The following is a 17,148-nucleotide window of genomic DNA, read 5'->3' on the forward strand; positions in this document are numbered from 1 at the left end:
TATGTTTCAGTTTTTCTATATTCCCTTCAAAAATAGTATGTTTAACAGCTGTTCTTATATCCTTTTTTGGAGAGGCTATTGCAGGTTTTGCCCAAATATAATGTTTCCTATCATTCACTGTAAGCCTCTTTCTTCTATTATTTTTTGGTGCTTTCTCTTTCCTTGTTATCTTTTTTGCAGGAAGTTTGTGCTGAATGTGAGTATCATCAACTTCCGTTTTTTGGGTGCTGCTGCCGTGCCACAAAGGAGAGAGAGAGAGAGAGAGAGAGAGAGAGAGAGAGAGAGAGGCTGGAAGTTTTTGGCGGGCAAGAGAATGAAAAAAAGGAAATGAATGAGAGTGAGAGAGGCAGCCGGGTCTGATGGGGGTATAAAAATAATAATTTTATTTATATTATGCTTTTAAAATTAGTTAAATAACATAAGAATTAATCATTTTATTGGTGAAATAAGATATATTATGTATTTTTACTTAAATAATGCATAATTGAGCTCTAATAAAGCTTTAAACAAGCCATGAACATGTGTGCATTAATTGATCTTCTTAACAAGCTTATTCACAGGCTCTGAATATTATTGTTCATGAACTTAAATAAACCAAATGATGAGCTATTCAAGCTTATTTATTTAGCTATCAATTATTTATCAAAATTATTCAAACTTGTTCAGTTAGCTTGTTAAACAAACATAAACAATCTCTTATCAAGCCGAGTCACGAGTAGCTCATCGAACACTCAATTCATTTGCAACCTTAAATATATCCTTAGATTATTTATTATAATATCTTAATCCAATTAAAAAATTCCTTAGTTTAGACTGGACATGAGTAGAAAGATAATAGCTTAATAACTAATAAGAGGAGAAAGTGGTGCTAAGAGAAGCATATTTACTAATTTTTAGAGAGGATCCCTAATACTATTAGCTGGTAGTGTACTAGAGTATCCCATATATGCGAGGAGACATACACGATAATGTTATCTACTTATTAGATAAAGCCTTCATACATGATGATGGATTACTATAGAGAGGATTGGAGGCTACATTTTTGTCTAGGACATATCAGTATAAATTGACATATGGATAGAGACTTGCAGGATATTAAATCTCTAGTCAAGGTTTTGTGTGCGGAATAAATAAAAGATAGGTGAATGAGAGACAGAGACAACCCACATAGTCAATGATGACACCACATCCAGTACAACAGAGAGTATATAGTTTAAGTCACAAGGAAGTCATAGATGCTATAAAGTGGCTCACTAGTATAAGTTATCTTTTGAATATCATTCTTTTGATTTAAATGCTATAAATTGATTGATTTATATTCAAATGATTGAATGATTAACATACATAAATGATTTAATTTGATTGATAAGTGATGATTAATGGCTGATATGAAGGACAAGTGTTACTAGTAATAGAGGATATGTATTGAGAAATATCGAGGGTAATATTTTTCTAAGATGGGGAGATTGTAATAGCTTAAATTTTGACCTAGTTAAATAATTTTGTTTAGAGTATTATAAGTCAAATTTGTAATCTGTCTTTTCCATAATATAAATGTTATTGTGTTTTAATTATAATCAATTTTTTTTTCTAATTTTAGAAAATGACACATGTTAGTAGAAGTAGGATTTTTTGAGACCGTTAGGTGTACATTTTGCAAATTGATTTCTCTAAAGTTTTCTAAACATGATGAGTTATTTTATGAATATATATTTTTATAATTTTTTGTGCTATAAATTTAAAAATATAAAATAATTTATATGAATATTTGCTAAAATTTAAATAATTGGAAGATCTACTAATATACTTTTATGTTATTTTATTATAATATATAAATCCACTTACATAATTCCTCAAATGTTTAGTTGATTCACTTTTCGCCCAAACCAGAGAAGTGAAAAATTAAATTAAAGAATAAAAGAGGGCTCTTTATGAACACAAATATTAAATCTAAAGATGATGTTACAAGAATGAAATATTTATTGAAGTACTCTTTAAGTGTTGACAAATTAATATTTTATTTGTATCATATATTTATGGACTATATTTAATTTTAACTAACCTTATGTGGATGTTAGAAAGTTAATATAGAGGAGTAATAAGTGAGATTGGGTAATGGACCCTACCGAATCACCAAGAAGGAGAAGGAAGGCTGAGCCTCCAAACTACTTTAGTCCCTGATGAAGTTTGACTTAATAGTTAAAGAAAAGAGAGAAAATTAATTAGAGATTTTAGAGGATACAACACTTGAAAAGAATTTAGTGATTTGACATGTCCTATGTTTATAATGGATGAGAGAGAGGAAGAATTCACAAATCTCAATGAAGAAAATATATAAGCTCTCAAATATCTACAACTCTTAATTTCTCTAGGTTACAAAAGTTTGGTATAAACAACCTTGCAAAAATTCACATTGGTGTATACTTACCACTTGTATCATGAAAAGAGGGCTCAGGGCATTGTTTCGGTGAACAATTGCCATAGAGTTGAGAGAGGATAAAGGAGATAAATCACATAAGAAGTATAGCATATGTTGTTTGCTCATTGTTGTTAGTTTACCAACATTATCAACATAAGAAACTCTTATTTCATTTATTTCTTGTTCAAAAAGATTAGGATTAATGCCATCAATCTTCCATGGACAAGCCTTTATAACTCTAGAAGAGGTTAACTTTCTTCTCTTACTAATATCAACACTCTCTTCTTTTTTAGTCTATATGTTCACATCTTGTATAACGTTGAATAGTTCACAATCATTTACTTTAATATGCTTTTAGAGTTTTTTTTTTTACAATTTAGAATTTTTTTTTTTCTCTTTTTTAAGATTTTAAGCTTGTGTTAGTTTGGGATCTGTATCTTTCTTCTAGTTCACTTGGTTTGATATAGGATTCATCTATGAGTTTTATATGACTTTCTTGCTCATTATTTGTGATGTATTATTCATCCTTAAATTCCTTATTTTTGTATTGTATATGCTGTGTTTTTTTTGTTCTTGTACCATATTAGAAATGCACCTTTTTTTAATGGAAATTGTAGGATGGAATATCAAATGATGCTAAGTAGATTAAATCAACTCTTCAAGTACTGTTATTAATGATAATGGTAATACAAAGTGAAAAAATAACTTATGTAAAAAAGAATTTGAATAATAATCTAGTATATCCTAGATTAAGAAAGTAAATTTTAGAGTATCATATTAGGCTTTATTTGAAACTGCCTTTTTTTCTGCATCTTAAAGCAAGTTATTAATATAAAGATTTTTAATTTTATATTAATCGTTAGGGTTTCCTTCTCCCTGTGCCGCTCTCCACTGCTGAACGATCTTCTTCTTCCTCCTTCTCCGGCTAGGCAGGAGAACTTTCTTCTTTACTCATGGCTGAACCACCTTCCTCCTCTGACTTTCCTCCGCTTGGAAAGATGTCTGATGGAAAATCTCTTCCATTACCGAGGAACTGGAACAAAGTTTTTTGCGCCCGATCTTTCTGCTCCCAAAGCTTTTCAATTTTCTCATCACCCGGAGGAACCAGAGATCATTCCTTTCTCGGGTGAAAAGCTGAGCAAGGGTGCCGAAGTCTAGAACCTTTGCCTCGTTGGCTACTCGATTGGTCGAAGACCTTACTATAAAGCACTGTTGGGGGCTATCAACAAAACCTGGAGTCTAAAGGGCTCGTTGCAGTTATTATCCCTAAACGAAGGTATTTTTCTTCTCCGGTTCTCTTGTCAAGAAGACTTTGACATGGCGTGGTCGAGAGGCGTCTGGTTCCTGCTCGGCAAGCCTTTTGTGCTTCAAAAGTGGCATCCAAAGTTCAAACCCATCAAGGAGGAATTTTCATCTGTTCTGATCTGGGTGAAAATACACGACCTCCCACTTGCATGTTGGAATTCAGAGGGGATATCACGTATAGTGAGTAAAATCGGGATACCGGTTGCAGCGGACAAGCTGACTGAACAAATGACGAGGCTAACCTACGCTCGTGTATGTGTGCTGGTGGACAATCTTGCTTCATACCCGGAGGAAATCCAGGTATCCCTTGATGGAGATGTGGTCACCTTAAGAGTTCAATATGAATGGCGCCCTAACCCCTGCGATCACTGTAAGTCGCTTATGCATTTTTCATCTTCCTGTCCTATTGTTCCGAAAGTTAACTCTGAAGAACGCCCGAAGGAGTCGTCTGATTTAAGAGGTAGGAGTTTCAGTCGTAAGCCTCATAAAAGGCCTATCTCAAAAAATAGGAATTCTTCCAGACCTCCTGCCTCAAATGCTTTACCAAAAGAACAAGAACTTATCTGCAATAATGCCCCCCCCCTCCTCCTGTCACAACAATATCCAACCCCCCGCAGCCTAATACTATCATTAACAATGTCTTAGGGCAACCTATGACATATCAACCGCACTCCCCAACCGCAAAAAATAATCCACAGTTGGATGTCAATCCCATGGGTGATGTGCCGCCAATTGAAGATGCTATTGTCTCTGGCATCCCGAACCTCAATTCTCCACAGGAAACTATCTCCTCATCATCTACATCTCAAAACTTCAATCAACCCAAAGATATATTATCGCCAAATAAATTTGATGCTCTTAACAGTATTGAAGAGCAATTTCAGCAAAACGATGATACTCAGTGTTCGGTTGAGAATTTGAGTTCCACAACCAGTGGGAAACCTAAGGCCTTGGAGAAGGGCAAGCAGCCACAATATAGTGTGGCATCTAAAAAGCCTACAAGGGGGAAGCAGGGCAAAAAACCTCAACAACAATCTCAATATTAATGTCCTTTCCACCCATGGCGGCGTGGAATATCAGGGGCTTCAATCACCCTGATAAAGTTTTGTCCTGTAAATGACTTATCAAGTCTTTCAACTTGAATATGATTTGCATCCTGGAAACTAGGATCAATTCCAATACTCTTCAAGACCCTTTCTTTGAAGCCTCACATTCTCTGTTCTCGAATGAGAATAGTTGCCATAATTTTGCTCTATCCACTTCGGGTAGGATTTGGGTCAAATGGGATACATCCAAGCTCAGTTTCGAACCTTCTCACATCTCGGAACAAGTTATATCGGGTATTATTTGGGTTGCTAATAAACCTTTGCTCCAGCTTTCTGCTATTTATGCTTCAAATAATTCTCAAGACCGTAAGAAACTATGGGAAATTTTGACTCAGCTTGCTCCTTCTAATGAATTCCCTTGGGCTGTAATGGGGGATTTTAATTGCTGCAGGTTAGCATTTGAAAAATTTGGAGGTACTCCCATAAATCATGCTGCTTTGTCAGATTTCAATTATATGATTTTTCATAATAGACTGGTAGATCTAAACTCTGTGGGGTTTAAGTATACATGGTTCAATCAGCGCACTATTAATCCTATTCATATAAAGCTAGATTGTGTTTTAGTGAATGAGGCTTGGGTGAACTCCTTCACAGACTCTTTTTGCAGATTTCACAGTCCCTCCTGTTCGGGCCATTGCCCCATTATTCTGAATAGTGGTATGAAGGTGCAAGTTCACCATCGTTTTCAATTCAAAAACTTATGGACTAATTTTGACAAATTCTGGATGCTTATTTTGGAGGTTTTTTCCAAACCGTGCCTTGGAAATCCTATTTCTCATTTCACCAATAATCTGAAACAAATTAAGATTGGGGTGAAGTGTGAGGCTTGGTCTTCATCTTCTTGTATTACTAGGCATTTGGATGTTTTGAATGCTAAGCAAGCTGAAATTTTAGATAAGTTGCAGAGAGATCCCAATAACTTGGAAATTAATCAATCCTACAAGGTTAGCACGTTAGAACTAGCAAAGTTCAACAATTTGCTTGCATCCTGGATTATACAGAGGGCAAAAGTTAACTGGTTAAGGCAAGGTGAAGATGATTTAAAGTTTTTATTTGCTAAGATTAGAATTAGAAGAGGAGGTTCTAATTCTGTTGGGAATTTACTTGTTAATCCTTCGGTTTCCTCTAGAGCAGATGTGGTTAATACTTTAATCCAGTTTTACCAAAGTTTGTACAACCCGCCTGCTCCCCCTAGTCATAATTATAGTGATTTTTCCGACTGGGACTTTGCTACCTCACTCTCTTGCTATCGGTATTGTCTCTCCTGTGCTATAGGAAGAGGTGAAAAAGGCTGTTTTTTCAGGCAAATCAAACTCTGCACCCGGTCCATATGGGTTTAATTTCTTTTTTTACAAATCTACTTGGAATATCATTGGTCATTGGGTATTCAAGGCTGTTTACTCTTTCTTTAACAAATGTTATATGCCAAATGGTGTGAAAGCCACTGCTTTGGCTATCATACCTAAGCATAAAAATGCAGCTGATATCTCTGACTACAGACCTATAGCTCTCTGCAATGTCCTTTACAAAATTATGGCTAAGGTTTTAGCTGAGAGAATGAAACCTATCATGAATTTGATTGTTCTGGACAATCAAGCTGGCTTTGTAAAATCGAGAATATCTACTGATAACATTCTGCTTGCTAATGATATACTTTCTTATGCTGCTAAGAAAAGTCCTTGCAACTATTTTTGCGCTAAACTAGACCTCAAAAAGGCATTTGACTCGGTTTGTCTGGAATTCTTGCTTTATAGGCTTCATCAAAAAGGTTTTCCTCCCCTCTTCGTTAACTGGATAAAAGTTTGTATAACCGATGTCAATTTCTCTATTCTACTAAATGGAGCCTTTGAAGGTTATTTCTCTTCTACTGCACGGCTTAGACAGGGGTGCCCTTTAAGCCCTTACCTTTTCTGTATAGTGATGGATGCTTTCTCTAATATCTTGGAGTGTAGGGGTTTCAAAGGAATTTCTTTTGACAACCAATCCTTGTCTCATCTGCTATATGCATATGATGTTTTAATCTTTGGGGAGGCAACTGTTGAAAATTGGAACAAGCTGAATAATATTTTGAGGGAATTTGCTGATAACTCGGGGCTTCATGTAAACTATGATAAGTGTGCTATTATGTTCCCTAACAATCTGAGGAACCCGCAGGATATCTGCCAAACTCTTTCTATACACAATGTGGTTAACAAAATCATGTATCTTGGTATCCCTTTATCCTTTTATAAGCTCAAGATTGAAGACTATTTGCCTCTTATAGATTGTGTTAATAAAAAAAATGAACGGCTGGAAAGCAAATTTACTGTCTTTTGCGGGCAGGCTCCAATACCTGAAATTCACCATCCAAAACACGATTGCGTATTGGATTAGAGGCTCCATTTTACCAAAAAACAGTTCACAAATATATCAAACGAGCTAGTTCTAGATTCTTGTTTTTTGGGGATACCTTGAATGCTAAAAAATTACATATGGTGTCCTAGGATAAGATATGCAGGCCTAAAAACAAAGGTGGGTTGGGGATTCCTTCTATCTCTTCCCTTCAATTTGCTTATAACTATTCTGTGATTTTAAGGATGTATAATGTTGCATCTCCACTATCAAAATGGTTCCTTTGTATTTATAAATCCCCTTGGAAGCCGCCCCCTGTTTTTTCTTCTAATCAGTGGAAATTTATAAGTAAAACTGCTATGGAGGTTAAACACTGCTTTAACTTTAGTATAACACCAAAAGCTCCTATATCCTTAATTTGGGATCACTAGTGTCACAATCATAATATTGCTGATTTCCTTGGGGGGGGGGCGTATTTGGGATGCTGTCCTGATACCACCATTAATAGTCTTATTTCTAGATCTCAATGGGTTTTTCCTGAGAACATCTCTCTGAATTTGAAAACTCTGCTTGCTGGTTTTAGCATTGAGGATGTTGAGACTTGTCTTAAATGGAAAAATAGCAGTTCATATAAATTCAAGAATTACATTGAGGAGTTTTACTCTGACTTACAAACCTGTTCTTGGCACAAATCTGTATGGGCAAAAAGAAATATTATGAAGCATTCGGTTTATGCCTGGATGACTTTGGTGGGCGGACTCAAGACCGCGGATGCTCTTATTTCCCGTAACATTTTGGTTCATGTTGGTTGTAATTTGTGCCAGGGAATAAATGAAACTATTTCTCACATTTTTTTCTAATGTGATTATGCTTTCAAAGTTCTTACAGCAATTATACCTGGGTTGAAATCATTCCTTTTTAGACCCAACACTCTGCAGGTTTTTGAATGGATTAAGGGTAACTACAAGGGGAACAAGAAGGTTAAAAACTTCTACTATACCCTTATCTGTTGCATTATTTACCACTTATGGAAGGAGAGGAATGGTAGGAGATTTGGGCATATTTCTTACTACCATAATACCCTGATTGTCAATGTTAAAAGGAACATTTCTGAGAGAATTGCAAAATGGAAGAACTCTATGGATTACTTGGAACTTCTGTAACTAGTGATGCAGCTTATATGCTTATTAAGTCCCTACTATCATCCAGTCGCTGCGAGCATTTTTTGAAGTCTTATCTGGACAATGATGAAGCTCCCATTCTGGGTCCCTTGGACGGTCTACGAGCAACCAGGGATTTCAGTTTTTCTCGTGTGCCTTAATAAGTTTAATCTGAGTCCAGGTTTAGATAGACTTGGGAGCTCTTTTTTGCTGGTGGATTTTCTTCTACAGATCTCACTCTGGAGATAACCACGGTATTCGTGTCATCAGAAATATCAAATTTTTGCTTTTATAATTCTGCAGCAAAGGCTGATAGGGTGATCATTGTAATAGGATTTTTCTTTTGTTTTGAAGCAGTTTTGTCTATGTTGTTTTCGTTCTTCAGATTGCTACTGGCCTTTTGTGGTAGCAATTTATTATTTCTTATGTATTCTTTCCTTTCATGAATGAAATGGGCCTAGAGCCCCAATTTTCCCAAAAAAAAAAAATTATATTAATGCTGCTTTAAAAAGCAAAAAGAAAACAATCGAAAACGAAACCTTAATATTTAAGATAGAGTCCAAATGGCCTATTTGACAACAACAAAAACAAAAACAAAAAAGAAAAAAGACTTACTATCCTCATGATCATTAATAGCAGATAACACTGATGAGAAATGTTTAAAAAGTTGTTAAAACATAAAAAAAAAAATACGGTGAAAGAGTTTACCGATTACAACTCGAAATAGACTATATGAGGACATCCTCATTATGGTTATGAACAAGGTACGTATCTACTGTGATAAAGCAGGGGTGGCGTAGCTAAACCTCAATGGAAGACGTAGGAGTGAGCAGCGGATCCACCCGCGAATTAACCCCCTTCATCATGAATCCGCCGCCATTGCTTCCACCGCCGGATGCGTCCTCATCAAAGTAAACGTAAGCGGCGCCGCCGTGATTAGTCACATCCAAGCCGGCCAACTCGTCCTCCGCCGAGATTCTAAGCAACCCCATCTCATGAAGAAAAAAGAACAGAGGACCCATCGTCGCGCTCACCCACCCAACTATCACCAACATCTGCACCACGTTCGCCGCCAGAAGCCTTCCTCCGCCGCCCATAAAGAGCCCATACGGCCTCCCCGGCCTCCCCGGATACGCCTCCTCCACGAACTCCTTCTTCGCGAATAAGCCCGCGAAGAGAACCCCCCATGAGCCGCAGCCGCCGTGCAGCTGAGCGGCCTCGAGGGGGTCATCGTACTGAAATCTCTCGGCGAGACGATTGAACCCGATAAGAACCCAGGCCGCCACGAAGCCGCAGATCACAGCGGCCCAAGGTTCAACCACAGCACATCCGGCAGTGATGGCGGCGAAGCCGCCGAGCAACCCGTTACAAACGTCGATCACGTTCCAGTGTCCTGTTTGAAGGCGCTTACCGAAAAGAGTGGTGAGAGCTGACGTGCATCCGGCGAGGGTGGTGGTAACGGCGGTGCGGCCGATGGCGGACCACTGCCCGTTGATTGGGGAGCCTAATGGACCGTAAGATTTGGCAATCGTGATGAACGAGCCGGCATTGAAGCCGTACCAGCCGAACCAGAGCATGAATGAGCCGAGGACGACGAGGGTCGCGCTATGACCGCGGAGGGCGACGGGTTTGCCTTTGTGATCGAAGCGACCAATGCGGGGACCTTCGATTAGCGCCCCCCAAAAACCAGCGATTCCTCCGACCATATGGACGACGCCAGATCCGGCGAAATCGATCACTCCAGAACCGAATAGAAGCGAATCGTTTGGATTTCGGTTTGCTGCGGCCCAGCCGTCGGCGGACCAGAACCAGTGGGATACAATGGGGTAAACGAAGCCGGTGAGGAAGGAAGAGTATATAAGGTAGGAAACGAATTGGGTGCGCTCGGCAATGGACCCTGATGTGATGCCGGCCGCGGCTATGGCGAAGGCCCATTGGAAGAGGAAATAAGGGTAGTCAAAGCCAGGGGAGGGGACGGATTTTAGGGCGAAGAAGTGGCGACCTATGAATCCGTTGGATGGGGATCCAAAGGCGAAGGCGAAGCCGAAAAGGTAGTAGAAGAGGGCCCCGGCGGCGGCGTCGAGGACATTGGTGAGCATGATGTTCAACGTATTCTTGGAGCGGACGGATCCGGCACAGAGCATCGCGAAGCCGAGCTGCATGGCGAAGACGAGATAGGCTGAGAAGAGGAGGAAGGTCGCGTCGATCGCAGTGGTTAAGTCGGCGGTGATCAGCGCCGCCGTCTTCAGCTGGGAGCAGATGTACTGTGCCGCACCTGTGGCGTTTGAGGATCCAGAGATGGAGAGTAGAGCTGATAGTCCAGAGATCGAACATGTTTGATCCGCCATTAAAGCGAAAAGCTTGAAAAGGCGTTGCGAGGTTGACGATGTGAGACTGGCCAACAGAGTTTTGAGTGATGCGATGTTTTATAGGCGAGGAATAGGGGAGTATCGAAAAAGAGCGGACTTCTTGCGGTCGGTCTAGTACGCCGCAGTTACCAACTTAAGGGAATGGGATATTATTGTACTTATTTTGAATGAACGGTCGGATGAATAGGATGACGGGTAATCTTTGTGAAGAGAGATTGCGCGCGGTACAGTGTAATGGCGCGGGCTGGGCGGCTGGAAAATCCTAAGGTCTAGAGTGTAGGAAAGGGTCACAGTGATCTCTTCCCACCATTAAGGCTACCACTCACCATCTATTAATTGCATTGATTCACCATAAATTGAAAATACAGATTGGCTAGCAATCATGTGCCTATCATAGAAGATAAGGAAAAGGATATATGAAGAGGAGGAGCCATTCATTATTTTTAGTTTAAGAACCTTATCAACATATGAATCTCTTTTTTTTTTTTCTTGTAAAAAATATTTTGATCTATGCCATCAATCATCCATGGACAGACATTCATAACTGTCGAAGTAATTAGCTTTCTTCTCTTACTAATAGCAACACACTCTTCTTTTTTTATTCTATCTGTTCACATTTTAGAATTTTACTTTGGTTGCTTTTTTTAAGAGTTTAAACTTGTGTGAATCTAGGATTTTTCTTTTTCTTCTAGTTCACTTGGGTTGATGTAGGATTCATTGTTGAGTTTGGTATGAATTTCTTACTTATTATTTGTGAATCTTATTTGGTCTATTTTCTATGAGTTTAAACTTGTGTGAATCAAGGATTTTTCTTGCGAGCTCATTATTTTCTTCTTCTTCTAGTTCACTTTGGTTGATGCATGATTCACTGTTGAGTTTGATATAAATTTCTTAAATTTATTATTTTTGTATTATATAAGTTGTATTTTTTTTTGTTGTACTAGATTAGGGATGCACCTTTTTTAATTGAAATTTTGGGATGGGAAATCAAATGATATAATGAGTATTGCTAATATGATCAACATGAATTTCATAATTTTTTTAATGGAAATTGTAGGTTGGGGTATCAAATGAATTTGCGAGTATTTTCCCATTCATTTTTTTTTCTTGTACTAGATTAGGAAACTATAATTTTCTTCAGAAACGCATCAAAAAATGAATGGGAAAATGGAAACAATAAATAAAAATTTGGGAAATCTACTACGATGTTTAATTGGGAAGAACATTCTAGCTCTGCGTTCAACAAATCAGTCAATATGTCTACAAAAAAATCCCATTCTAGCTCTTCATTCTTCCAGCAAACTTAAACCCAGAGCTAATGGTCCTTTCCTAATAATAAAGAAAATAAATGATAATGCATACTAGATTGTTCTACCTAGTGATTACAATATTTCTTCCACTTTTAATGTCATCGATCTCAGCCCATATTATGAACCTGATACCCCACCTAACCAGGAGAATGATGCCAGAGCTATGTTTTATGAAAATAGAGAGCTGGTTCAACTCTTAGCTATTCATTCTTTTATTAATTAATAATTAGTATAACAACTCGGTTATAGAATTTTTCTTTTATTATTTCCATAATTTTTTTTTAAAATAAGTTGTAGGTTAAAAGGGGATGATATATAAACTATCCTTCCACTTAATCAGGAGGTAACATCATTCATGAAAACCTAATTGTAAGTATGGGATGGTGTCAAAGTAGGCTTACAAAGTTGGCTTGATGAGTAAACCTGCCAAATTGGCTTCATGAGTAGGACTACCATGTGGCCTAATGAGTTAGCATGATATATAAGCCTATCTAGTTGGCCTAATAAGTAAACATGCCTACTTCTTTTTTCCTACTAATTTGCTTATAAATAAATTGAAACTTTGAGATATGCCTATTTCCTTTATCTTCAATAATATTTGAGAGACTTTTATCATGAATACCATAAGGAATGCTATTATGAACACTATTATTAAATATAAAGATGATGTTACAAGAATGAAATATTTATTGAAGTACCCTTTAAGTGTTGACAAATTAAAATTATATTTGTGTCATATATTCATGGACTATATTTAATTTTAACTAACGTTATGTGGATGTTAGAAAGTTAATATAGAGGAGTAATAAGTGAGATTGGGTAAGATAACCTACCAAATCACCAAGAAGGAGAAGGAAGGCTGAGCCTCCAAACTACTTTAGTCCCTAATGATGTTTGACTTAAAAGTTAGAGAAACGAGAGAAAATGAGAGATTTTAGAGGACACAACACCTGAAAAGAATTTAGTGATTTGACATGTCATATGTTTATTATGGATGAGTGAGAGGAAGAATTCACAAATCTCAATGAAGAAAATATATAAGCTCTCAAACATCTATAGCTCTTAATTTCTCTAGGTTACAAAAGTTTGGTATCAACAACCTTGCAAAAATCCACATTGGTGTGTACTTATCACTTGTATCATGAAAAGAGGGCTCAAGGCATTGTTTGGGTGAACAATTGCCATAGAGTTGAGAGATGAGAAAGGAGATAAATCACATAAGAAGTATATCATATGTTGTTTGCTCACCATTAAGGCTACCAGCCACCATCGATTAACTACATCGGTTCACCATATATTGCAAATAGAGATGGTCTAATAATTATGTGCCCATCATAAAAGATAAGTGGGAAGGATATCAGAAGAGAAGGGGTCATTCATTGTTGTTAGTTTACCAACATAAGAATCTCTTATTTCGTTAATTACTTGTTCAAAAAAATTAGGATATTAATACCATCAATATTGCATGGACAAGCCTTTATAACTCTCGAAGAGGTTAACTTTCCTCTCTTACTAATAGCAACACTCTCTTCTTTTTTACTCTATATGTTCACGTTTTGTATAACGATGAATTGTTCACAATCATTTACTTTAATCTTCTTTTTATAATTTTTTATTTTTTTTTATTTTTTTTTTACAATTTAGAATTTTTTTTGGTCTCTTTTTTTAAGATTTTAAGCTTGTGTTAGTTTAGGATTTGTATCTTTCTTATAGTTCACTTGGTTTGATATAGGATTCATCTATGAGTTTTATATGACTTTCTTGCTCAATTTTTGTGATGCATTATTCATCCTTAAATTTCTTATTTTTGTATCGTATATGCTGTGTTCTTTTTTTTTTTTGGTACCATATTAGAGATGCACCTTTTTTTAATGGAAATTGTAGGATGGGATATCGAATGATGCTAAGTAGATTAAATCAACTCTTCAAGTACTATTATTAATGATAATGGTAATACAAAGTGAAAAAATAACTTATGTAAAACTCAATTTGAATAATAATCTAGTTTATCATAGATTAAGAAATTAAATTTTAGATTATCATATTAGGCTTTGTTTGAGACGGTTTTATTTCTGCTTCTTAAAATAACATTGTAGTACATTTTTTTTAATTTTGTAATAAAAACTGCTTTTTAGCAAAAAAAAAAAAAAAAAAAAACTGCTCTAAATGAAACCTTAATATTTAAGATAGAGTTCAAATGGCCTATTTGACAAAAAAAGAAAAAAGACTTACTATCCTCATGATCATTAACAGCAGATCACACTGATGAGAAATGTTTAACAAGTTGTTAAAACATAACAATAATAAAAAGATACGGTGAAACAGTTTACCGGCTAGCCGAAATAGACTATATGAGGACATCCTCATTATGAACAAGGTACGTACCTACTGTGATAAAGCAGGGGCGGCGTAGCTAAACCTCAATGGAAGACGTAGGAGTGAGCCGCGGATCCACCCGCGAATTAACCCCCTTCATCATGAAGCCGCCGCCATGGCTTCCACCGCCGGATGCGTCCTCGTCATAGTAAACGTAAGCGCCGCCGCCGTGATTAGTCAAATCCAGGCCGGCCAACTCGTCCTCCGCCGAGATTCTGAGCAAACCCATCTTATGAAGAAAAAAGAACAGAGGACCCATCGTCGCGCTCACCCACCCAGCTATCACCAACATCTGCACAACGTTCGCAGCCAGAAGCCTTCCTCCGCCGCCCATAAAGAGCCCATACGGCCTCCCCGGCCTCCCCGGATACGCCTCCTCCACGAACTCCTTCTTCGCGAACAAACCCGCGAAGAGAACCCCCCATGAGCCGCAACCGCCGTGCAGCTGAGCGGCCTCGAGGGGGTCATCGTACTGAAATCTCTCGGCGAGACGATTGAACCCGATCAGAACCCAGGCCGCCACGAAGCCGCAGATAACCGCGGCCCAAGGTTCAACCACAGCACATCCGGCGGTGATGGCGGCGAACCCGCCGAGCAACCCGTTACAAACGTCGATCACGTTCCAGTGTCCTGTTTGAAGGCGTTTACCGAAAAGAGTGGTGAGAGCTGACGTGCATCCGGCGAGGGTGGTGGTAACGGCGGTGCGGCCTATGGCGGACCACTGCCCGTTGATTGGGGAGCCTACTGGGCCGTAAGATTTGGCAATCGTGACGAACGAGCCGGGATTGAAGCCGTACCAGCCGAACCAGAGCATGAATGAGCCGAGGACGACGAGAGTAGCGCTATGACCGCGGAGGGCGACGGGTTGGCCGTTGTGATCGAACCGACCAATGCGGGGACCTTCGATTAGGGCCGCCCAAAGGCCAGCGATTCCTCCAACCATATGAACGACGCCAGATCCGGCGAAATCGATAGCTCCAGAGCCGAATAGAAGAGAATCGTTTGGATTTCGGTTTGCTGCAGCCCAGCCGTCGGCGGACCAGAACCAGTGGGAGACAATGGGATAAACGAAGCCGGTGAGGAAGGAAGAGTATATAAGGTAGGAGACGAATTGGGTGCGCTCGGCAATGGACCCGGATGTGATGCCGGCGGCGGCTATGGCAAAGGCCCATTGGAAGAGGAAATAAGGGTAGTCAAATCCAGGGGAGGGGACTGATTTTAGGGCGAAGAAGTGGTGACCTATGAATCCGTTGGATGGGGATCCAAAGGCGAAGGCGAACCCGAAGAGGTAGTAGAAGAGGGCGCCGGCGGCGGCGTCGAGGACATTGGTGAGCATGATGTTCAAGGTATTTTTGGCGCGGACGGATCCGGCGCAGAGCATCGCGAAGCCGAGCTGCATGGCGAAGACGAGATAGGTTGAGAACAAGAGGAAGGTCGCGTCGATCGCAGTGGTTAAGTCGGCGGTGATCAGCGCCGCCGTCTTCAGCTGGGAGCAGATATACTGCGCCGCACCTGTGGCGTTTGAGGATCCAGCGGTGGAGAGGAGAGCAGATAGTCCAGAGATCGAACATGTTTGATCCGCCATTAAACAGAACAGCTTGAGAAGGCGTTGCGAGGTTGACGATGTGAGACTGGCGAAGAGAGTTCTGAGTGATGCGATGTTTTATAGGTGAGGAAGAGGGGAGTATGGAAAAAGAGCGGACTTCTTGCGGTCTAGTATGCCGCAGTTACTTAACAACATAAGGGAGTAGGATAATGTACTTGTTTTGAATGAACGGTAGGATGAGTAGGATGGCGGGTAATCATTGTGGATAGAGATGGCGCGCGGTATAGTGTAATGTCGCGGGCTGGGATAGTGGGATCTGAATCCAATTGAGACGAATCTTTACGTAGAAAGTCGGCGTATTTTATTTTAGGGGGTTCACGTAGATACGGTAGAATATTTTCTCATTTATATGAATTTTAACTAAATTTTACTATTTATTCACATTAGACTTTAAAAATTTGAATCTTAATAAGAAGCGATGAAGAAAAAAGATTCATGTAGCATGAGATAAATATTTATTATTGTTATATTCACAATTCCCATTACATCTTACTTAATCTAGTTGATGGATTCACTGGACCTCATTAGAGCTCTGCAGCTGATACTTTCTTTCTACGAGAACCCCCAGTAGCTCACAAGGTCTCACCTCTCTTGCTTGTCATTGTCTTCTCCTACTAACATCAATTACCTATGTAAGTCTTCTGTAAAATAATCTAGAAGCCTTAATATTACGGCTTCGATACAGACAGTTTTAAGAAACATTGTTTCAGAAAATGAAGTTTTCTAACTAAGAAGCATATATAAAAAGCTTTCTCAAAACAACAGAAAAAATGAAAAAAAAAAAAAAAGAAGTTATTGGGAACGTGATCTGATGAACCAAACAATTTCTAGACATTTGCAAGAGTTTGTAATTTATTTTATGATTTAGATTGTAATATAGACATATGCAAGAGGTAATCTTGCAAGAGTTTGATTGTGTCTTTTGGTTAGATTTAAATTGCAATGATTTAGGTTTGTAAGAGTTTGTAATTTATTTTATGATAAAATGTTTAGATAATAAAATGATTTAGGTTTATAAGAGTTTGTAAAAGAGAGAGAGGGAGAGAAAATAGAGGGAGAGAGAAAAGAGAGAGAGAGAGAGAGAGAGGGAGAGAGAAAAGAGAGGGAGAGAGAAAAGAGAGAGAGAGAGGGAGAGAGAAAAGAGAGAGAGAGAGAGGGGGAGAGAG

General features: G+C 38.7%; 3 protein-coding genes across 3 annotated transcripts; 1 reads left to right on the plus strand and 2 right to left on the minus strand.

The window, feature by feature from the left end:
- The first annotated feature begins 3,736 nt into the window (after positions 1-3,736).
- On the plus strand, positions 3,737-4,770 carry LOC110096898. Its single transcript, XM_020823047.2, has 2 exons — positions 3,737-4,184; positions 4,370-4,770. Exons 1-2 carry the CDS (start codon positions 3,737-3,739, stop codon positions 4,768-4,770), a joined length of 849 nt encoding a protein of 282 aa, XP_020678706.2.
- A 4,074-nt stretch (positions 4,771-8,844) lies between these two features.
- LOC110096905 (ammonium transporter 1 member 2-like) lies at positions 8,845-10,791 on the minus strand. Its single transcript, XM_020823055.2, has one exon. It carries the CDS (start codon positions 10,667-10,669, stop codon positions 9,122-9,124), a length of 1,548 nt encoding a protein of 515 aa, XP_020678714.1. The 5' UTR covers positions 10,670-10,791; the 3' UTR covers positions 8,845-9,121.
- Positions 10,792-14,205: 3,414 nt separating this feature from the next.
- LOC110096908 (ammonium transporter 1 member 2-like) lies at positions 14,206-16,074 on the minus strand. Its single transcript, XM_020823058.2, has one exon. The coding sequence runs from the start codon at positions 15,959-15,961 to the stop codon at positions 14,414-14,416; it is 1,548 nt and encodes a 515-aa protein (XP_020678717.1). The 5' UTR covers positions 15,962-16,074; the 3' UTR covers positions 14,206-14,413.
- Between the last annotated feature and the right edge of the window lie 1,074 nt (positions 16,075-17,148).

The sequence above is a fragment of the Dendrobium catenatum genome, unplaced genomic scaffold (assembly GCF_001605985.2).
Source record: "Dendrobium catenatum unplaced genomic scaffold, ASM160598v2 fragScaff_scaffold_35, whole genome shotgun sequence".
NCBI lineage: Eukaryota > Viridiplantae > Streptophyta > Magnoliopsida > Asparagales > Orchidaceae > Dendrobium > Dendrobium catenatum.

Excerpts from the sequence above, each read along its gene's own strand:
- LOC110096898 (XM_020823047.2), top strand. The coding sequence starts at position 3,737 with ATGGCGTGGTCGAGAGGCGTCTGGTTCCTGCTCGGCAAGCCTTTTGTG. Across the intron at positions 4,185-4,369 it reads GGAGTCGTCTGATTTAAGAG|GGCAACCTATGACATATCAA; the intron begins GTAGGAGTTTCA and ends ACAATGTCTTAG.
- LOC110096905 (XM_020823055.2), bottom strand. The coding sequence starts at position 10,669 with ATGGCGGATCAAACATGTTCGATCTCTGGACTATCAGCTCTACTCTCC.
- LOC110096908 (XM_020823058.2), bottom strand. The coding sequence starts at position 15,961 with ATGGCGGATCAAACATGTTCGATCTCTGGACTATCTGCTCTCCTCTCC.